Source organism: Monodelphis domestica, chromosome X, assembly GCF_027887165.1.
Source record: "Monodelphis domestica isolate mMonDom1 chromosome X, mMonDom1.pri, whole genome shotgun sequence".
In the NCBI taxonomy this organism is placed as follows: Eukaryota; Metazoa; Chordata; class Mammalia; order Didelphimorphia; family Didelphidae; genus Monodelphis; species Monodelphis domestica.
In genome coordinates, this window is record NC_077235.1 from 76279213 (window position 1) to 76302424 (window position 23212).

Below are 23212 nucleotides of genomic sequence, written 5' to 3' on the forward strand. Positions count from 1 at the left end.
GTCATAAGAGCTACGCAATGGGGATTAAGTGATTTTCCCAGGGTCACATAGCTATAAAGTGTCTGAGGCTAGATTTGAACCCAAGTCCTCCTGTCTCTGGACCTGTCTCTCAATCCACCGAGCCACCTAGCTACCCTCTATTTGTTCTTTCTTTTTCCCCTCAGCCCAGTCTCTCTCATTCTCTGTCTCTCTCTTCTCTCTCTTTCTCTTTCCTCTCCTTCCTTCCTTCCTTCCTTCCTTCCTTCCTTCCTTCCTTCCTTCCCTCCCTCCCTCCCTCCTTCCTTTTTCTTTCTTTCTTTCTTTCTTTCTTTCTTTCTTTCTTTCTTTCTTTCTTTCTTTCTTTCTTTCTTTCTTTCTTTCTTTCTTTCTTTCTTTCTTTCTTTCTTTCTTTCTTTCTGTCTTCCTTCCTTCTTTCCTTCCTTCCTTCCTTCCTTCCTTCCTTCCTTCCTTCCTTCCTTCCTTCCTTCCTTCCTTCCTTCCTTTATTTTGTTTGTTCCTTTTTTCTCTCTCTTCTTTCCTTCCTTCCTTTCTATTTTTGTTAACAATAAGGAGAACATTTGGTTTCATTGCTCAGACTTCTCTCCACTTGTGTACCTTCCTTTTCTTGCTTTTGCTTAGAGTACTCCAAGTCAAATATTCTGCTCTCTTCTGTTTTTGTAGGGATACCTCCAAAGCTTCTCTCCTGTCGAAGGCCTGTCTCTTTTTTAATGAATGCTTTGCTTTAACTCACAGGGCCTGTTGTTTCAGTTTGCCCTGAGAACGTTCTATTCCATTTGCTTCGCTGATTTTAAAACCTTGGGGAAGTTTTCTTCTCTAATTTCCCACAACAGGGTATTTAGATTTTTCAAGTTATTGTATTGGTGGGTGTTGGGGCACAGCTGGGCTGCTGCCCTGTATAAACTCCACTGGGAGAAGACTGATCTCTTCCCCTCTAGCTGGCTTCATTCTATCGCATCGTTCTCTTTCTCCCAGTTGTGCCACTTTTGTTCCATTTCTTTGGGCAGGATTGACATTTTCTGTCTCACTAAGAATTTGGTGTGGTCACACTTTAAAAAACAAATACCCAAGCATTTATTAAGCACCTACTATGTGCCAAACACTGAGCTAAGTGATTTGCAAATATTATCTCATTTGATCCTCACAACAACACTGGGAGGTAAAGCTATTATTCAAATTTTACAGTTGAGGAAACTGAGGCAGACAGAGCGTAAGTGACTTGTCCAGGGTCACACAGCTAGTAAGGATATGAACTCGGGTCTTCCTGACTCCAGTTCCAGCACTCTATCCACCGTGCCATGTCACGACTATGAGGATACTGGATAGAAGCCAGCATAGATTCCCAGTAGAGTGCCCAGAGATCTCTGCCTCCCTCTGCCCTATATATAGCAGTTTCATAAATTACTTGGCTAAAGGCGTATGAATGGCATGCTAAGCATATTTACAGATGACTCAAAGCTGAGGAGGCTAATATCCTGCGTAATAGAATCTCAAATGTTAGAGCTGAGGGCTGAATATGAAAGGAAGAAATTTAATAAGATGAATGTAAAGTTCACATTTGCATTATGAGAATAATCCTCAGGATGTGTTATCCAGTCATTTCAGTCGTGTCCAATATGGCTTTGTGGAGTTTCTTGGCAAGAATACTGGAGGGATTTGCCATTTCCTTCTCTAGCTTATTTTTTTACAGAGGAGAAACTGAGGCATAAAGGGTTAAGTGAGTTGACCACAGTCACCCAGCTAGTCAGTATCTGAGGTCAGATTTGAACTTAGAACTTCTTGATTCCAGACCCAGCGTTCTACCCACTGTGCCACATGACCATTCTGGTTTGAAAATAGAAGATTTCACTACAAAGACAAGACTTGGGAGAATTTATTGGGCGGGGGGGGGGGGGGGGGCGGGAACCCTACACGTACATTGGTTACCTACAAGGAGGGCATTCCAGGAGGATTAGCACCTCTGGTATGAGGGTTTGCTGAGCCCTTTCTGGGACTGCTCATCCACCATTGGTGTCCACCTTTCGTCCAACTCTCATCTGTGACTTCGGGAAGCTGTAGTGGCCACACCCTGGTAAAACCATCTCAGAGATGGGCTAAACCAGGTGAAGGGTAACCAACAGACCTCCAAGCCATTGGTGAGTTCAGGAGAGATCTGCCCCAAGCAAGTGAAGGCTTCCCCTGGTGGAATGGGCAGATGAGAACGATTGGTTCCAATGGCCATGTAGGTAGAGGAAGCAGGCACTGTGGAGCACTGTGGAGCATCAAAGAAGCCCCGGTCATCCACTGCATCCTGGGCCATCTCCAGTTGTCCTGACTTTTGTGTTGCCCCTGGACTTTAGTGACTCTGGAAGGCAAGGGTCCAACTCGGCATCCCTTAAATCCAATTCATGCATAAGCCAAGACATCAGCAGTGAGGTCATTGGTCCTCTTTGGAAGGAAAGATGAACAACAACAACAAGTGATGGAGGTAGACGTCTACACTTACTTGATGATAAGTGATTAAAATAAGAATATATATATATATATATCGAAGCTGTTATTGTAAGATTTCAGATCGAAAGACATAAAATCAAGTTATAACTTTTTCTGTTCTAAAGCTAATCAAATTCAAGTTTGAGAGGAAAAGTATGTCATGAAGCATAACAAGTGGCAGATTGTAAATATTTTAACAACCGGCTCTCTGAAAAAATGCGCACAGGACATGCTTTTCAGTTTCATCTGTTCTCCATCACTTTCTTAACTCTAGACAATCAACAAAACTAGAAAACAAGTTTGCATGTCTCTGAGGTGTAAATGCTCAGACTGGAAAGTCAACAATCTATCGATCAATAAAGTGTGGGAAGGCCTTTGGACTGGGGATCACCAACTATGCTGAGAGACTCACTAGATTTTACCTTGACATAAAATGACAGCAGGTCAACTCATGACTGTATCAAAGCCCAAATCATATCACGAAGTCTCAGTGGAACAGGGCAGGTGCCATTCTCTTTGCTTCTGTATCTGTGATCTCTTGTTAGATCATTAAAAATAGTATTTGCCCCTAAAAACAAACTTAGCAATCAGTTCTGGTGCCAGTCGGAGCTGACTCTAGCCCAGCCCTGGTCATGACTGGCCCAAAGAAAGAAAGAATTTTCAAATTCAGCCACATTTGGTCCCACGAAGGCACTGAATATCAATGGGCAACAAAATCATTTTTCGAATGGGCAAAGGGGAAAGGAACCAGCATTTCCAAAGGCGAAATTCCTCAGGGTCCACTAAAAGGGGGTTAATTGTCAGAGAAGAGTAAGAATCGATGGTCTACAACTCAAAAATACATTTTCTTTCTTAAACTTGAAGAGTTCAAAAAGAGAGAGGTTTAAGCTAGATAACTGCTCTGGTCAAGAAATGTGAAGAACAGTGAGAAGACAAAGGGATCTCGTTGATTTTACTTTTAACAACGAAAGGGTCATAGACTGAGAAGGGAAGGGGATCTTGGAAGTTATTCAGCCCAATTCCTTCATCTTACGCCTAGAAAACTGAGACCCCAGAGGTTAGGTGAATTGCCTGAGGCCGCCCAGGCAGCCTGTGAAAGGTAGTTTGAACTCAGGTCTTCTTTTGGAGCCAGTCCCAAGTCATTGGATCCCCGTGGAATGCCACTGAATTCTTCCATTAAAAGAAAAACAATAAGGACAAGAGCATGAATCAAGAAACAAAAGCCACAGATGTGCTCATGGAATCAATCAGAGGTGAACCCTTAGAGGCTATCTAGTCCAACACCTTCCTTTTTTTAACCCCTGCCTTCTAGCTCAGAATCAATAGTAAGAATCTGTTCCAAGGCAGAAGTGGTAAGAGCTAAGCAATGGGGTGAAGTGACTCACCCAGGGTAGCAACAGCTAGGAAGTGTCTGAGGCCAGATTGGAACCCAAGACCCCCGTCTCTAGGCCTGGCTCTCCATCCACTGAGTCCCCCAGCTGCCCCCCACCCTAATGTCTTCATTCTGAAGATGAGGAAACAAACCCAAGTGGGTGGGCCATATCAGCAATAACCAGCAAATATCAAAATCTAAATATATTTACTACATATCTATATATTTATTATAGATATCTACAAACTATTAGCGTAAAAATTAACCGGTAACAACTGGAGGGGAGATTCAAAGCCTCTTGTTCTGGCTCCACAAAACCGGTTGTTATTATAGGATGGCTGGTGTGCTGAGGCCACAGCTACAGCCCTCCCTCCTTTCCTCCTTCCATGGCCTTGGCCTTAATCTCCTACCTCATCCCTGGAATCTTCCATGCACAGAACCCTCCAGACTAGATTCCTGGCTACCCCCAGCCTTAGTGAAATGATTAGATGCCCTTGAGTGGGACTTCAGCCCTTCCTCTCCAGCACTCGGCCTTGTTCAGCTCCCTTGAACCTTTTGGTTGATCGGCTGGATTTAAGTGATGGAGAAAATGGTAATCATGTAGATTAAGCTTAAGAACCCGTCCTGCATGCTTTCCTCCCTTCCTCCCTGTCCAAAGCTGGTTGTTAAACATTTATGAATGCACTCCTGTTGGGGGTAAGGATGCACCAAGGCGTAGGCACTGCCTCTCACAAACCCCCCAGGAACCCATGAAATCCTCTCTGGTAACACAGCTGGTTTTGCCTTCTCCCTTATCTGTGGAAAAAGATGGGAGAAAGAAGAAGGATTTGGAGGTGTCTGTTAGGGCCTCATAGCTGTCAGGGTGGGGGGAGATGCCCTACTTTAGAGGGGAGAGACTGAGGCAGCCTTAGCCCCCTCCCTCACTTCTCCCTGAGGTATATCCAGTTTAATCCAGTAGCCTTCCTTTAAAAACAACAAATAAAAGGCTTCATCCTTTCTGCACTAATTGGTTCATTTGGTTCTTCTGAGAAGTTCCATTAAGTCCCATAAACAGACCCATAGCTTCTTACGGGAACATATTAATGTGAACGAAAACCATGGCAACACAAAATTAAGTGCTCCGTCTATAATAGATTGTGCAACTCCAGTTAATTTAGATGACTAATCTCGGTCCTGTTGAACAGATGATGAAACACTCCCCGCTTCTCAGGAGAAGGTCACAGGATTGATTTATAAGGAACAGAATGCTCCCTATGCCATAGAAAGTTATTTTTTAGGTTCTTTTTCCTTAAATGGTTCTCTTGGTTACCAGCAAGCATTCATGGCCAGGGGAGTGGGGGTGGAGAGGCAGGAGAGAAGAATGTTGGGAAATGAGCATAATGTAAAAAAGAAAATGGTCTTTAAAAACAAAACAAATCGTACCATTTCAGATCTTTTTAAAAAGGCAAAAACATGGACAATAATGTGATCTTGTAAAGTGGAATTCTGATTAGAAATAAAAGAGAGAGAGAGACAAATACGGATGTTTGCAGGATGGAGAGAAAGAAAGAAGGAAAGAAAGAAAGAAAAAAGGAAGGAAGGAAGGAAGGAAGGAAGGAAGGAAGGAAGGAAGGAAGGAAGAGAAAGAAGGAAAGACAGAAAGACAGACAGAAAGAAAGAAAGAAAGAAAGAAGGAAAGACAGACAGACAGAAAGAAAGAAAGAAAGAAAGAAAGAAAGAAAAGAAGGAAGGAAGTAAAGGAAGGAAGGAAGGAAGGAAGGAGGAAGGAAGGAAGGAAGAGAAAGAAGGAAAGACAGACAGACAGAAAGAAAGAAAGACAGAAAGACAGAAAGAAAGAAAGACAGAAAGACAGACAGAAAGAAAGAAAGAAAGAAAGAAAGAAAGAAAGAAAGAAAGAAAGAAAGAAAGAAAGAAAGGAAGGAAGGAAGGAAGGAAGGAAGGAAGAAAGAAAGAAAGAAAGGAAGGAGGGAAGTAAGGAAGGAAGGAAGGAAGGAAGGAAGGAAGGAAGGAAGGAAGGAAGGAAAGAAGGAAGGAAGGAAGAGAGAAAGAAGGAAAGACAGAAAGACAGACAGAAAGAAAGAAAGAAAGAAAGAAAGAAAGAAAGAAAGAAAGAAAGACAGAAAGAAAGAAAGAAAGGAAGGAAGGAAGGAGGGAAGTAAGGAAGGAAGGAAAGAAGGAAGGAAGGAAGGAAGGAAAGAAGGAAGGAAGGAAGGAAGGAAGGAAGGAAGGAAGGAAGGAAGGGAGGGAGGGAGGGAGGGAGGAAGGAAGGGAGGGAGGGACGGAGGAAGGAAGAAAGAGATAGAGAGAAAAAAGAAAGAAAGAAAGAAAAAAGAAAGAAAGAAAGACATAGAAAGAAAGAAGGAAAGGGAGGGGAGAGAGAAAGAAAGAAGGAATAAGAAAAATGTTCAAATTCTTCCTTTGTATGCACCAAACAATTCAACTGTTAAATTCACAAAGACAAGATTGACAGCAATAAAAAGAGAAGAAAGCCCAATTTACACAATGATCAGAATGTCACAGATCAGGAAAAAGGGTGAAAATCCCAGATCTGAAATGTTTACTAAGAAGCTGGAGTGAACAGAGGGGTGGAGAGAACTCCATTCCCACTGGAGAAATGGGAAATAGACATCATTTTCTCATTCCTCTGGAATACTTCCAAGAATGGATGCCGTGCTCAGTTATATAGAAGTGTTCACAGAAATGTAAAGAGAAGGAAATTCATACTTTTTTAATATTTTCAGATCTTGTTGTTGAGCCATTTCAGCCCTGTCTGATTTTTCATGACTTTATTTGTGTTTTTCTTGGCAAAAATACTGAAGTGGTTTGTTTCCTTCTCAAGCTCAATTTACAGATAAAGAAAAGGAGGGCGACAAGGTTGAGTGACTTGCCCAAGATCACACACCTAATAAATGTCTGAAGTCAGATTTGAACCCAGGAAGATCTTCCTGGCTTCAGGCCTGACACTCTATCCACTGTACCCTTATTGTTGTTGCTGGTCAGTCATTTCAGTCCTTACTCTTCATGGTCTCATTTGAGTTTTTCTTGGCAAAAATGCTATAGTGCTTTGCAGTTTCCTTCTCTAGGTCATTTCCAGATGAGGAAACTGAGGCAAATAGTGTGAGGTGACTTGCTTGCCCAGGATCACACAACTAGGGAGTGTCTGAGGCCAGATTTTGAGTCAGGTCTTCCTGACTCCAGACCACCTAACTGCCCCCATTTTCAGATCTAATAGCAACAAAAACTAGAATCAAGGGGGCAGCTGGGTGACAGTGGATAGAGTTCCAAGCTTGGAATTGGGAGGACCTGGGTTCCAATCTGGCTTCTTCCTACTTGTATGATCCTGGGCAAGCAAATCATTTCATCCTATTTGCCTCAGTTTCCTTATCTGTAAAATGAACTAGAGAAAGGAACAACAAATCACTATAGCATTTTTGCCAACAAACAAACAAACAAACAAACAAACAAACAACCCAAATGAGGTCATGAAGAGTGTAGCTGTGGGACTGTGGGCAAGTCACTTAACCCTGCTTATTTAGCCCTTGCCCTTCTGTCTGTCTTAGAGTTCTTACTAAGACAGAAAGTTGGGGTTAAAAAAAATCTCCAATCAAGCCACAACAGCATGGGCCAACGTTCTAAAATTCCTCCAGCGAGGAACTGAGAAACAACAGAAAGATAGCCTGGAACAATGGGGAAAGCGTTGACTTTACAATCCGAGGGCCTAGCTTCAAATCCTTCCTCTGTGATGGGACCTTGGGCAAGTCCTTTCATTTCTCAGGGCCTCACTTTCCTCGTCTGTAAAAGAAGGGGTTTGGAGAAGCGAACCTCTGCTGCCTGCCCCTTCCCACTCCCAGCCTTTGCCCATCCGAGGGTGAGAAGAGCACCAGACAATGAGAAGATGCTCTTCCTGCGTGTGCCCAGGAAGCCATCCTTCCGAGGTCGGGCTGCCTCACACTGGCTTTAGTCTTCACAAGTGAGCCCTCACCGTGGGGGAGGGAATCATTATTGGGACTATTATTTCTAGGGAACATGAAGAATGAGGCCTTGTGGGGGGGGGGGGCGGGTAGCCTTTTATTTGTGGCCTAAGCGATGAAATAGGGTTTCTGTTCCCTATAATTTATAGACCCACCAAATAGGCAGAGGCAGTGGCTGCAGCGACGGCAGCAATAACCCTGCGTGCCTCCTTACAGTCCAGGGAACGCTGCCAAGCGTGTTTGGAGAGGCCAGTGGATGATGAGGAGTGTCGAAAGGAAGAAAAGGCCCAATTAGCCCAATTAGGCTGCACTCAAAGAGAGGTGCTGCCAAAGAACAAAGCAAAGGAGCAGGAAAATGGAGAGACCTCAAAGAGGAGAGCCGAGAGCCACACCGAGCGAGCAGAAGATGAAAGGAGACGAGGCAGGAGCCCGCTTTCGCCCCAACGTCAATTTCTCAGGAAGGGGGAGAGCACACAGACCGAGCCCCAAAGAAGAAAGCGAATGCGCAATCCCAGAAGACAGCGGCACAAAAGGAGAGGAGCCATTTCAGTGGCTTCATCTTCGAAAAAGAAATGACCCGACCTGGGCGAGGCTTTCCATTTTCCCAAACCATGGCGATCGGCTCCATCCCAATGATTTGTCTCACATTAGATGTCGGCTTATTATTCCGGATCATGTTTATTTTGCCGTCCCGATTATTGATATGTTATTCATTGTGTTACTATTCCAAGTGATATTTGGTTTATTATTTCCAATCATTCCTACCATATTATACATTGGATTATCATTGCAAATATCATTTATTTTATTTTCCATAATTATTAGTACAATATTATTCATTGTTATTTTTCCATATCATATACTTGATTAGCCCCAGTTTTTGTCTCATATTATACATTATATTATTATTCCAAATCATATTTATTTTATTTCCCACAATTATTAATATAATATTATTCATTGTGTTATTATTCCAAATCATAGTTATTTGATTATCCTGGTTTTTGTCTCATGTTGCACATTATATTATTATTCCAAATAACATTTATTATTTTCCACAATTATTAATATTTTATTCATTGTGTTTATTCCAAATTATATTTATTTGATTATCCTGGTTTTTGTCTTGTGTTGCACATTATATTATTATTCCAAATCATATTTATTTTATTTTTCACAATTATTCATATAATATTATTCATTGTAGTATTATTCCAAATGATAGTTATTTTATTATCCCCAGTTTTTATCTCATATTATACATATTATTCCAAATAATATTTATTTTATTACCCACAATTATTGATATATTATTCATTGTAGTATTATTCCAAATGACATTTATTTCATTATCCCCAGTTTTTTGTCTCATATTATACATTGTGTCCTTGTTCCAAAACCTACTTATTTTATTATCCCGTTTTTTGCTTCATGTTATTCATTGTGTTATTATGCCAATCATATTTGTTTTATTATCTCCAGTTTTTTGTCTCATATTATAAATTATATTGTTATTCCAAATTTTATTTGTAATCACATTTATTTTATTATCTCCAGTTTTTGTCTCATAGTTTACATTATAGCATTATTCCAAATGACATTTATTTTATTTTCCACAATTATTACTATAATATTATATATTGTAGTATTATTCCAAAATGACATTTATTTTATTATCCCATTTTGTCTCATATTATTAATTGTGTTATTATGCCAATCATATTTGTTTTATTATCCCTAGTTTTCTGTCTCATATTATAAATTATATTGTTATTCCAAATTTTATTTGGAATCACATTTATTTTATTATCTCCAGTTTTTGTCTCATAGTTTACATTATATTATTATTCCAAATGACATTTATTTTATTATCCCGTTTTTTGTCTCATATTATTCTAATCATATTTGTTTTATTATCCCTAGTTTTTGTCTCATATTATACATATTATTATTCCAAATCATATTTATTTTATTTCCCACATTATTAATATAATATTATTCATTGTAGTATTATTCCAAATCATATTTATTTTATTTCCCACATTATTAATATAATATTATTCATTGTAGTATTATTCCAAATCATATTTATTTTATTTCCCACATTATTAATATAATATTATTCATTGTAGTATTATTCCAAATGATATTTATTTTATTATCCCCAGGTTTTGTCTCATAGTATACATTGTGTTATTATTCCAAATAATATTTGTTTTATTCTTCCCAGTTATTTGTCTCATATTGTGCATTATTATTCCAAATAATATTTAGTTTCTTTTCCACAATTATCAATATAATATTATTTATTGTATTGTTATTCCAAATACTATTTGGTTTATTATAAATATAGATAAACTTTATTATTTGCATTAATATTTATGTGTTATTTATTGTTGCTATTTGTCTCATATCATACAGTGTATTTTTAGTCCAAATAATATTTCCAAAATATTATTTTCCATGTTATATTTATGTTGCATAGACTAAATATTTGTAAATATCAAGAAAAATTAACTAGCTGGGTGCCTTCTTCCAGGCAAATGTAGTATTAAACCGGCAAAGATAACACCCCAAATCCAATTAAAAACCAGTTTCCCTAAATGAATGTTGATGTGAAAATGCTAAATAAAATACAAAATATCTCAAAATTATTCGTGGGGCTTAAAAGGGCACCAAAACTTTTGGGACACTGTATTTGCCAATACAGAAAATGCATTGAAAATTGTGCATATGGCCAAGCATGACTTATTTGGTGGCAGTTCAGCATCGAAATGACAGCATAGAAACAAAGGAACCCGCCAAAGCCAGCACTGCTGTATCATTAAATGCAGAGAGCGGCCTTTATAACTCTCTTGGTTTTTCATTGGTTTCATGGTCATTTTGCTGTCATCTTAAGTGTCCTCAGGGTGATCTGGCTTAACATGCTCGCCGAATGATCTGGTCTCTCGTTACGTTTTCTTTAAACTTGCTGTTCTTTGTTCCTATTTCGTGAAATCATATTGCTGGCTTCTCCCATATTCTGCTGTAAGTTTGTTGTTGTTTTTTTTTACAAATAAGTTTATGTTTTAAGCTGGTTTTTTATCCTCTGCAAATGGCAAGGAGCTTGCTAAGGTGTTTCTAGAGTTTTGGGTCTCCTTGTTGTGGTAGCTGCTTTTTTAAGCCCTTACCTTCAGTCTTAGAAGTGATACTATCCAAGGCAGAAGAGCGGTAAAAGTTAGACCATGGGGATGAAGTGACTTGCCCAGGGTCACCCAGCTAGGAAGTGTCTGCGGCCAGATTGGAACCCAGGACCCCCTGTCTCCAAACCTGGCTCTCTATCCCTTGAACCACCTAGTTCCTCTTGGTAATTGAGTTTTCTTAATTAAAAGGGATTTTTCATTTTTGTCTTTTATATCCCCAATGCCCAGCAGGGTGCCTAGCACATAGTTGGTGCATAATAAATGCTTGCTTGTATTAATGGTGATACTGTAGTTGATGTCTATTCTTGTATCCATTTGCCATTTGAGAGAGAGAATACCTTAGTTAAATATCAGACTGGAATTGTTGAATTGTTTCCCATATTTTCTCTTATTTCTTTTTTTGAATATCACGTCGACTATTCTTGATGACTTAGATAAGATGACTGTTGGATTGGAAATAACTCCAATATTCACTTCCTGTCTGTTAAGACATAATGGATCTCATGTTTTCTAATGTGACTCAGTGCTCATCATGCTCAACACCTCCCCGTCTTTTTCTTTTCTTTTTTCTTCAATTTTATTTAATTAGATGATTTAGAATATTTTTTCCATGGTTGCAAGAATCATGCTCCTTCCCTCCCATCCCACACCCCCTCCCATATATGACACGCAATTCCACATGTGCCATCGATCAAGACCCAGTTCCTTATTATTAATATTTGTGTTAGGGTTACCTTTTAGAGTCCACTTTCCCAGTCATAGCCTCACCAACCCATGTGATCAAGCAGTTGTTTTTCTTCCATATTTCTGCTCCCACAGTTTTTCCTCTGGATGTGGATCGTGTTTTCTTGTAAGTCCCTCAGAATTGTCCTGGGTCATTTCATTGCTGCTAGTAGAAAAGTCAATTACGTTCAATTATACCACAGTGTATCAGTCTCTGTGTACAATGTTCTCCTGGTTCTGCTCCTGTCACTCTGCATCACTTCCTGGAGGTTGTTCCAGTCTCCATGGAATTCCTCCACTTTATTATTCCTTTTAGCACAATAGTATTCCATCACCAACATATACAATAATTTGCTCAGCCATTCTCCAATTGATGGGCATCCCCTCGTTTTCCAGTTTTGGGCCACTACAAAGAGCGCAGCTATGAATATTTTTGTACAAGTCTTTGTGTCCATTATCTCTTTGGGGTACAAACCCAGCGGTGCTATGGCTGGATCAAAGGGGAGACAGTCTTTTATTGCCCTTTGATCATAGTTCCAAATTGCCCTCCAGAATGGTTGGATCACAACTCCACCAGCAATGTATTAGTATCCCAATTTTGCCACATCCCCTCCAGCATTCATTACTTTCCTTTGCTATCATGTTAGCCAATCTGCTAGGTGTGAGGTGGTAACTCAGAGTTGTTTTGATTTGCATCTCTCTGATTATCAGAGGTTCAGAGCAGTTTTTCATGTGCTTATTAATAGTTTTGATTTCTTTATCAGAAAATTGCCTATTCATGTCCCTTGCCCATTTATCAACTGGGGAATGGCTTGATTTTTTGTAAAATTGATTTAGCTCTCTATAAATTTGAGTGATTAGACCTTTGTCAGAGGGTTTTGTTAGGAAGATTATTTCCAAATTTATTGCTTCCCTTCTAATTTTGATTGCATTGGTTTTGTTTGTACAAAAACTTTTTAATTCAATGTGATCAAAGTTATTTATTTTGCATTTTTTCTAACTCTTGCTTGGTCCTAAAATATTTCCTTTCCCAAAGATATGACATATATGCTATTCAGTGTTCACGTAATGTACTTAAGTTTCCTTCTTTATATTCAGGTCATTCGCCCATTCTGAATTTATCTTGGTGTAGGGTGTGAGGTGTTGATCCAAGCCTAATCTCTCCCACACTGTCTTCCAATTTTCCCAGCAGTTTTTATCAAATAGTGGATTTTTGTCCCCAAAGCTGAGATCTTTGGGTTTGTCATATACTGTTTTGCTGAGGTCACTTATCCCGAGTCTATTCCACTGATCCTCCTTTCTGTCTCTTTGCCAGTACCAAATTGTTTTGATGACCACTGCTTTATAGTATAGTTTGAGATCTGGGACTGCAAGGTCACCTTCCTTTGTGTTTTTTTTTCATGAATTCCCTGGATATCTTTGATCTTTTGTTCTTCCAAATGAACTTTGTTATGGTTTTTTTCTAATTCAGTAAAAAATTTTTTTGGAAGTTCGATGGGTATGGCACTAAATAAATAGATAAGTTTGGGTAGGATGGTCATTTTTATTATGTTAGCTCGTCCTACCCATGAGCAATTAATGTTTTTCCAATTGCTCAAGTCTAGTTTTAGTTGTGTGGAGAGTGTTTTGTAGTTGTGTTCATATAGTTCCTGTGTTTGTCTCAGCAGATAGATTCCTAAGTATTTTATTTTGTTTAAGGAGATTTTGAATGGGATTTCTCTTTCTAGTTTTTGCTGCTGAGCTGTGTTGGAAATATATAGAAATGCTGATGACTTATGTGGGTTTATTTTGTATCCTGCAACTTTGCTAAAGTTGTTGATTATTTTGACTAGCTTTTTGGTTGATTCTCTAGGATTCTTTAAGTAGACCATCATATCATCCACAAAGAGTGACAGCTTGGTCTCCTCATTGCCAATTTTAATACCTTCAATTTCTTTTTCTTCTCTAATTGCTACTGCTAATGTTTCTAGTACAATGTTAAATAATAGAGGTGATAATGGGCATCCTTGTTTCACTCCTGATCTTATTGGGAAGGTTTCCAGTTTATCTCCATTGCAGATGATGCTTGCTGATGGTTTTAGATATATCCTGTTTATTATTTTTAGGAAAGGCCCTTCTATTCCTATACTTTCTAGTGTTTTCAATAGGAATGAATGTTGTATTTTGTCAAAGGCTTTTTCTGCGTCTATTGAGATAATCATGTGATTTTTGTTGGTTTGCTTGTTAATATGGTCAATTATGTGGATGGTTTTCCTGATATTGAACCATCTTTGCATTCCTGGTATAAATCCTACTTGATCATGGTGGATGACCCTTGTGATGACTCACTAGAGTCTTTTTGCTAGTATCCTATTTAAGATTTTTGCATCTATGTTCATTAAGAAGATTGGTCTGTAGTTTTCTTTCTCTGTTTTTGACCTGCCTGGCTTTGGAATCAGTACCATATTAGTGTCATAAAAGGAATTTGGTAGAGTTCCTTCTTTGTTTATTATGTCAAATAGTTTTTATAGTATTAGGATTAGCTGTTCTTTGAATGTTTGATAGAATTCAGTTATGAATCCATCAGGCCCTGGGGATTTTTTCTTAGGGAATTCTTTGATGGCCTGTTTGATTTCTTTTTCTGATATGGGATTATTTAAGAATTCTATTTCTTCTTCTGTTAGTCTAGGCAATTTATATTTTTGTAGATATTCATCCATATCACCTAGGTTGGCATATTTATTGCCATATAATTGGGCAAAATATTTTTTAATGATTGCCTTAATTTCCTCTTCATTAGAGGTGAGTTCTCCCTTTTCATCTATGATACTGTTGATTTGCTTTTCTTCTTTCCTTTTTTATTAGATTGACCAGTACTTTGTCTATTTTGTTTGTTTTTTCAAAATTCCAGCTTCTAATCTTATTTATTAGTTCAATAGTTCTATCACTTTTGATTTTATTAATTTCTCCCTTCATTTTTAGGATCTCTAATTTGGTTTTCTTCTGGGGGGTTTTAATTTGTTCGCTTTCAAATTTTTTGATTTGCATGTCCAAATCATTGACCTCTGCCCTCCCTAATTTGTTAATATATGAACTCAAGGATATAAATTTTTCCCTGAGTACTGCTTTGGCTGCATCCTATAGAGTTTGAAAAGATGTCTCATCATTGTTATTTTCTTCAATGAAATTATTAATTGTTTCTATGATTTTTTCTCTAAACGATTTTGGAGAATTATATTGTTTAATTTCTAATTAATTTTTGATTTGGCTCTTCATGTACCCTTACTAATTATTATTTTTTGTATTATGATCTGAAAAGGTTACATTTATTATTTATGCTCTTTTGCACTTGTTTGCCATGTTTTTATTCCCTAGTACATGGTACATCTTTGTGAATGTACCATGTACTGCTGAAAAGAAGGTGTATTTCTTTTTTTCCCTATTTATTTTTCTCCACATATCTACTAACTAAATTTTCTAAGATTTCATTCACATTTCTTACCTCTTTCTCATTTGTTTTTTGGTTTGATTTATCTAGATCTGATAGAGGAAGGTTCAGATCTCCCACTAGTATAGTTTTACTATCTATCTCCTCCTTCAACTTCTCTAATTTCTCCTTTAGAGATTGGGATGCTATACCATTTGGTGCATACATGTTTAGTACTGATATTTCCTTATTGTCTATGCTGTCTTTTATCAGGATGTAATTAACTTTTCAATCTCTTTTAATCAGATCTATTTTTACTTTGGCTTGGTCAGATATCATGATTGCAACTCCTGTCTTCTTTTTCTCATTTGAAGGCCAATAGATTTTGCTCTAGCCTTTTACCCTTAACCTGTCTACCTGACTCACGTGTGTTTCTTGTAAACAACATATGTTAGGATTTTGGTTTCTAATACACTTTGCTATTTGCTTCCACTTTATGGGTGAGTTCATCCCATTCACATTCAAAGTTATGATTACTACCTGTGTATTCCCCAACACTTTGATGTTCTTTTCTTTGTCCTGCCATTTCCTCTTTCACTATTTCTTTCTACACAAGTGTTCTATTTTTTATCAGTGCCCCTAATCCCCACCCTTATTTTACTTTCCTTTCTCCTCCCTCCCTTCTTATTCATCTCTTATTTTTCTTTTAGGGTTTTTTTAAGCTATCCCACACACTCTCTCCCTAGCATTGCCTCATTCCCCACCTTCCTTTTCTGCCCCCTCACTTTTTATTCCCCTTTTATTTTTTAGGGGGTATTAAATTCCCTTCCCCTTCTCTTTCCCTCCCCCCCTTTTAACTCCATGCCCCATCCTCCCCTTAGTTTTCCCCTCTCAACTTCCTATAAGGTAAGATAGAGTTTGTTATCCCAATAGATCTAGATACTTTACTCTTGGAATTGATTCCACTGAGAGTAAGGTTTGAGTATTACCTTTTACCATTCTCTTCCTCTCCTTCTTATAGTTGTATTCTTCCCCTCCCCCTCCCATGTTCATTTTTGTGTAGTATAGATTATCCTAATTTTCTTATTCCTTTAAGTTTTTCTTGGTGCCATTTTCTCTCCTCCTCCCTCACCCCTTTCTTTCTTCTTTTTTTATTTATGATTTTAAACAACTTAGTACCCCAATCTCTATCTATGGATAATTCTTCTAACTACTATATTAGTGAATACAATTTTTAACAGTTACAAAACCATTTTCCATATAGGAATATAAACCATTTGGCTTTATTGAGGCCCTTAAAGAAAAAAATCGGACCACTCTCTTTCTTATTTACCTTTTCATGTTTCTCTTGGTTTTGTATTTTGATGTCAATTTTTCTGTTTAGTTCTGGTCTTTTCTTTACAAATATTTGGAAGTTTTCTATTTTGTTGAATGACCCCACTTTCCCTTGGAAGTATATAGTCAATTTTGATGGGTAGGTGATCCATTTCTCTTTCCTTTCTGAATATCATATTCCATGCCTTGCTGTCTTTTAGTGTGGAGGCTGCCAGATCCTGTGTAATCCTGATTGGTGCTCCTTGATATCAGAATTGTCTCTTTCTGGCTTCTTATAATATTTTCTCCTTAGCTTGGAAGCTCTTGAATTTGGCAATTATATTCCTGGACATTGTCTTTTGAGGATTTAGCATAGTGAGTGACCTGTGGACTCTTTCAATGTCTATTTTGCCCTCTTGTTGCATAACCTCGGAGCCGTTTTCTTGGATAATTTCTTGTAGTATGATGACAAGGTTTCTGTTTGTTTCCAGGTTTTCAGGTAGGCCTATGATTCTCAAATTGTCTCTCAGAGATCTATTTTTAAGGTCAACCACCCTCTCAATGAGATATTTTGTGTTGCCTTCTAATCCGTCATTCTTTTGACTTTGCTTTATTAATTCTTGCTGTCTTGTGAGATCATTGGCTTCTACTTGCCCAGTTCTAGTTTTTTTTTATTAATATATTTTATTTGATCATTTCCAAGCATTATTCGTTAAAGACATTAGTTCTAGTTTTTAATGACTGGTTTTCACTAAGATCTTTTGATTTCCCTTTTTGGTTTGATCTATACTGTTTTTCATGGCTTCCAGCAGGTCATTTTTGGTCTTCAATTTGCTTATTATTTCATTTGATTTCTGGGCTTCATTTTCTAAGTGGGAGATCCTGTCTTTTAAACTGTTATTTTCTTTTTGAACTATTTCCCACTTTTCTTGCCATATCTCTTTCATTTTTCTGACAATCTTGGATTTAAAGTCTTCAAGAACTTGTGACCAATTTCATTTTTTTCAAAGGTTTGGGCGTGTTTAATTGTTCATAATCTTCTGCTGTCTCTTCTTTAGTCTGGGTTTTTCCACATAAAAATTACCAAGGGTTAAAGTTTTCTTCTTGTTTTTTTTGGTGTTTGTGGATTTTAGTTCCTGGGTGTTGGTGGCCATTGCCTTGTTCCTATCTGGTCAGAAGTCTAAGTGAGGAATGTGGGCGATCTTTGTATTAGGTTCTGGAGAGGTTTTTGCCCTGAAGATATTTTTCCCAGTCCATACTAGTGTCCAGCTGCTCTTAGTGGCAAGTAGAGCCCCCAAGAACTCAAAGATTGCCTCGTAGAGGTCTGGGTGTGGAGTGTAGGCAAGTCTCTGTATTGAGAGCTAGAGAGGTTTTTGCCTGAGGTCTTTTTTTGGTTCTCTGTAGCATTTTTCTGTGAGCTGCCCCCTCTGCGCAAGCTCCACACCCCATCTCCACATTTCCTCAGCCTCCTGAGGTCCCTAGTCTTGCTGTTCTTATGGGCAGGACCAGCCTTTGAGAACTTAAAGACTGCCTGGAAGAAGTCTGGGTGTGGAGTGTCACTGGAGAGGTTTTTGCCTGAAAGCTTTTTTCTGTTCTCTGTGGAGTTTTGCTGTGAGCTGCCCCCTCTCCCCAAGCTCTGTACCCCATCTCAATGTTTCCTCAGCCTCCCAGTATTCCAAGTCTAGTTTCTCTTAGGTTAGTCTTTGCTGACCTCAGCCAGCCTCCCTCCTAGAACTTAGAAGTTTGTCCCGTGCCTGCTTGGACTCTGGAAAGGTAGGTGAAGTGGGGGGGGTGATGAGCTCATTCTTGGTGGGGGAAATTTTGCCCCCTTTTAGTGTGGAAATGCCCTAACTTTGCCTACCTTCCATGCTGTGCCCTACTGTCTCACCTCTTCGCTCATTTGATTTTGGTTTTGTCATTTTGAGGCACTCTGTCTCAGTGGGTAGAGAGGAGAAGAAGAGCTCTGCTTCTACTCTGGAGCCATCTTGACCCAGAAGTGTCCTGGTCTTTTCCAAAAACAATTCATGGTGGTGGGAGTTGTTGCTCCCAGGCCACCTTCATGCCTGGGCTCTGCTGCCATGCATTCTACCCCTACCCCTTCTACCTCTAGCTCTGCGAACAGTGATCAGAATGAACACTACCACTCCTAAAAAGGGCATAGAAATCAATTGCTCCAGTGGTTCCATTTCCCATACTTATGACTTTATAGATTAAGAAAAAGTCCTCCCTGGCCACTACTCTTCTGAATATGTTGTTTTCTCCATTAGAATGTAAGATCCTTGAGGGCAGGGACCAAATCTTCTCATATTTGTATCCCCAAGGCTTAGTGCAGTGCCTAGCACATAGTAAATGAATCAAAACTGCTCTCTCTCTCTTTTTTCTTTCTTTCAGTAAGTCAACAAACATTTATTTATTTGTTTGTTTGTTTATTTAGTTAGTTAGCTGTCAGCTTCCTGCCCTTCTGGCTTTAGTTAACATCGTTTTATTTTGTTTTGTTTTTTAAACACTTCTATTTTAGAATTGATAAGAAGTATTAGTTCCAAGGCAAAAGAGCTTTAAGGGCTAGGCAGTGGGGGTTAAGTGACTTGCCCAGGGTCACACAGCTAGGAATGGTCTGAGGTCACATTGGAAGCTGGTCTCCAGGTCTGGCTCTCTATCCACTGAGCCATCCATAGCTGCCTCAACAAGAATTTATTAAGTGTGCCAGACATTGTTCTTAGCTCTAGGGAATACAAATATAAGTAAAAAACAAGAGACAGTCCCTGCCCTATATAAGTTTGGATTTGTGGCACAGGTGAAAGTTCTATCTTATTTGTCTTATTTAAAGACCTGCAGTCTATAAGTGGATCTTGAAGAAGTTTATAGGCCAAAGTACTCAGAGGGATGGGGAGGAAATGAGGAAGAGGTTGTCTTTCTCCCCAGGCTAAATGCTTCCCAGTTTCTGTGTGATTCTTTGTTTTGGTCTATTAGCGACACAGGGAAATAAATACCTAGACCCAATTGACTTTAGAAATCCATTGTGGATTGAAGCCTGGAGTCAGGAAGACTTAAGTTCAAATCCAGCCTCATTCACCACTCACTGTGTAACCTTGGGCAGTCACTTCTCCCCATTTGCCTCAGTTTCTTCATCTGTAAAATGGCTACAGAAAGAAATGGCAAAGCACACCAGCATCTTTGCCAAGAATACCCCAAATGGGGTTGCAAAGAGTCAGACACATTAAATCAACTGAATAACATCTACTGTTGCCATGGGCTGTGTACTCGGGTGATTCTCTCTCAAAGTGTGTTGTTGCCCCCATTACCTGGGGTCAGTGGAATGGGCTTGGATGTGGGAGGAGGAGCATTTGACAGGTTGTTTGCATGAGGCCAGAGCAATATACCAAGTTTAAAGTCTCTTTAGGCTGAGTTATATCTCTCTGCCCCTAGGTCTGTCTTTACACGTACTATGGAGTTGTCCTGAGAGAGTCTGACAATGTCCAGGAAATCAAGGAGCACCTGAGCACTCTCCTAGGCACCTCGCACCAGCGGGCACTCCAGAGAGAGGTAAGGAGATGCTTTAAGAGCCCATCCCATCTATCCTAGTTCCTCCAACAGCATTAGACGTGGCCCCTGCCACATGTTAGAATTTCATTAACCAATCAGACCAAGGAATGAAAATGGTCTCATAATGATGCCACAATAGAATTTTATTTTGCTTTATGGGTAGTTGAACCCTCTGTGAGTTCATGAAAAGAGACTTGAAGCCTAAATCTTTTCTTTCCTTTTTTAAACCTTACCTTCTGTCTTAGAATCAATGCAAGGTAGTATCAGTTCCAAGGCCAAAAAGCAGGAAGGGCTAGACAGCTGGGGTCAAATGACTTGCCCAGGCCACACAGCTAAGAGTTGTCTGAGGCCAAATTTGAACCCAGGATCTCCCGCCTCCTGGCCTGGTGCTCTATCCACTGAGCCTCCTAGCTTCCCTGGACGTAACACCTTTTACCACGGTGTGTGGGAGGGTGTACGTTGCTGCTAATCATCATGGGTAATATTAATAGCCTTCATCTACTGACTCACGTGTGTCATCTCACTTGTCCTTCCCAACCACTCTGTGAAGTCGATACAGCAGAGACAAATATTGACCCTGCTTTAAGTAAGGGAGCAAGCTTGGTTTGTTTGGTGTGTTTGGCCCTAGAAGGCAGAGCTGGACCCCATGGAGGTGCGTTCCAGCTCATTATGGAGGAAGGCCTCTCTGATAATAAGCACCTCATCAAGCCGCAATGGGCCGCCTAGTCAGGTAACGGGCTCCCCTGTCACTAGGATTGTCTAAGAAGAAGCCGAAGTAGCCATTTCTGCATCAGGGAGGCCCTGAACGAATGCTCTCCAAGGTCTCTTCTGCCACTAACTGGCTAGGATTTTATGATTCTCCTTATGCTTTGAGATCCATGCCCTTAGCAGCGTGGGTCTTTCCTTCTTGAGAGACAGATCGTAGGACTGTACGTGGCCAGACAACTTCTCGTCCTCCAGGATCCTTGTCCCTGTCTTCCAGTAATGTCTCTCCCAGAGGACTTACTTAACACATTGGGAACCTTCCTTGGGGACTGTCTCTATTCCCTAGGCGCTCTCTCTCTCTCTCTCTCTCTCTCTCTCTCTCTCTCTCTCTCTCTCTCTCTCTCTCTCTCTCTCTCTCTCTCTCTCTCTCCCTTTCTCCCTTCCTTTCTCTTTCTTTCTTTCTTTCTTTCTTTCTTTCTTTCTTTCTTTCTTTCTTTTCTTTCTTTCTTTTCTTCTTTCTTTCTTTCTTTCTTTCTTTCTTTCTTTCTTTCGTTCTTTCTTTCTTTCTTTCTTTCTTTCTTTCTTTCTTCTTTCTTTCTTTCTTTCTCTCTCTTTCTTTCTTTTTCTCTCTCTCTCCCTTTCTCCCTTCCTTTCTCTCTCTCTCTTTCTTTCTTTCTTTTTCTTTCTTTCTTTCTTTCTCTTTCTTTCTTTCTTTCTTTTTTCTTTCTTTCTTTCTTTTTTCTTTCTTTCTCTCTTTCTCTCTTTCTTTCTTTCTCTCTTTCTTTCTTTCTCTCTTTCTTTCTTTCTTTCTTTCTCTCTTCTTCTTTCTTTCTTCTTTCTTTCTTTTCTTTCTTTCTTTCTTTCTTTCTTTCTTTCTTTCTTTCTTTCTTTCTTTCTTTCTTTCTTTCTTTCTTTCTTTCTTTCTTTCTCTTCTTTCTTTCTTTCTTTCTTTCTTTCTTTCTTTCTTTCTTCTCTTTCCTCTGTCTCTTTCTGTCTGTCTCCCTCCCCCTCTCAGTTTCTCTCTCTTCTCTCTCTGAGTTTCTCTTTGAGTATCTCTTTCTTTCCTTTCTTTCTTCTCTCTCTCTGAATCTTTCTGGTTCTTTCTCTCCCCCTCTCTGAGTCTCTTTCTCTTAGTCTCTGTCTCTCTGTTTCTGTCTCTCTTTTCTGTCTCTTCTTTCTGAGTGTCTCTCTCTCTCTTTTCTTTCTCCCTAAGTCTTTCTCTCTTTCTTTTCTCTATCTCCCTCAGTCTCTGTCTCTGAGTTTCTCCCCCTTTTCTCTTCTCTCTCTCTCTCAGTCTTTCACTCTCTCTAAGCCTCTGTCTCAGAGTCTCTCACTTTTCTCTCCATCTGTGTCTCTTGCAGTCTCTGTTTCTCTCTTCTCTCTGAGTCTCTGTCTCTGTCTCTGTCTCTCACGATTGACCCTGGCTTCTTTCCCCAGCATACCATTTCTTCATGTATACCCATTGGTAGATTTTTAATGAAATTCTGTCAGTACTATGGAGAAGATAGAAAGACATGGGCTAGATAGGGACAGCATTGGAAAGATTCAGAACTGGTTGGATGGCCAGACTCAAAGAGTCATTGATCATGGTTCCATGCCAACAGGCCAGGAAGTCTCCAGTGGGTCCTATGCCAGAGCTTTGTGCTGTTTGATATCTAAACTAATAATCCAGAGAAACTCATCAACTTTGGAGGTGGCACAAAGCTGGGCGGGCTAGCTAACACCTAGGATGACAGTCAGAATTCAAAAGGATCTTGACAATGGCCAAGATGTCTGCCTCCTGGCCAACAAAGAGGCCTTGTGCTGGCTGCCAGCACAACTGCTGGTGAGGCCAAAGCCAGATGAACATGTCATTGGCAAATCCTCCACCCCCTTCCACTTTCCCACTTCTCTAGACAACTGGAAGAAAAGCACCTTCTAAGTCTCAAAGGCCCCACCAAATCAGAGCTATTGTTTCTCGTTCAAGGATCTGGGTTCTGCTCCATCTAAGGTATTTCTTCCTCCAACCCAGGCCGGGCGGCCTCTGGAGCTCAGCGACTGGTCTCAGAGAATTGCTGTGGCCAAAAAATAGTGACAGGTCCCTCTGAACTCAGCTAAGCAGGTCCTCGGACAACTGGCACTCAGGTCAGACCCATCTAGGTAGAACTTGAAATCCATTCCATTCAATAAACCCGGCCTTGGGCTAGCTATGGAGGAGACTAAAATGAGATCATTTTTGCCCCTCAGGGTGCTTACATTCTACTGTAGCACATACAGAAAGGAGTAACTAGAAAGTTATTTGGAGGGGTGGCTCAGTGGATAGAGAGCCAGGCTTGGAGATGGGAGGTCCTAGGTTACAATCTGACCTCAGACACTTCCCAGCTGTGTGACCTGGGGCAAGTCATTTAACCCACATTGCCTAACCCTTATCACTCTTCTGCCTTGGTGCTAATACTTAGTATGAATTCCAAGACAGAAAGTAATGATTTTTTGAAAGGAAGGGAAAAAAAAGAAAGAAAGAAAGAAAGAAAGAAAGAAAGAAAGAAAG

The 23212-nt window shown here is 39.5% G+C and overlaps 1 protein-coding gene across 2 annotated transcripts in view; it reads left to right on the forward strand.

The window, feature by feature from the left end:
• The window catches only part of LOC103099712 (maestro heat-like repeat family member 5), a 182058-nt gene that overhangs the window by 68138 nt on the left and 90708 nt on the right, over window positions 1–23212 (forward strand). For both annotated transcript variants that reach the window (XM_007507037.2, XM_056809800.1), the window contains one exon: window positions 19864–19980. In XM_007507037.2, coding sequence (XP_007507099.2) covers window positions 19864–19980 — 117 coding nt within the window. The remainder of the gene's footprint in view (window positions 1–19863; window positions 19981–23212) is intronic.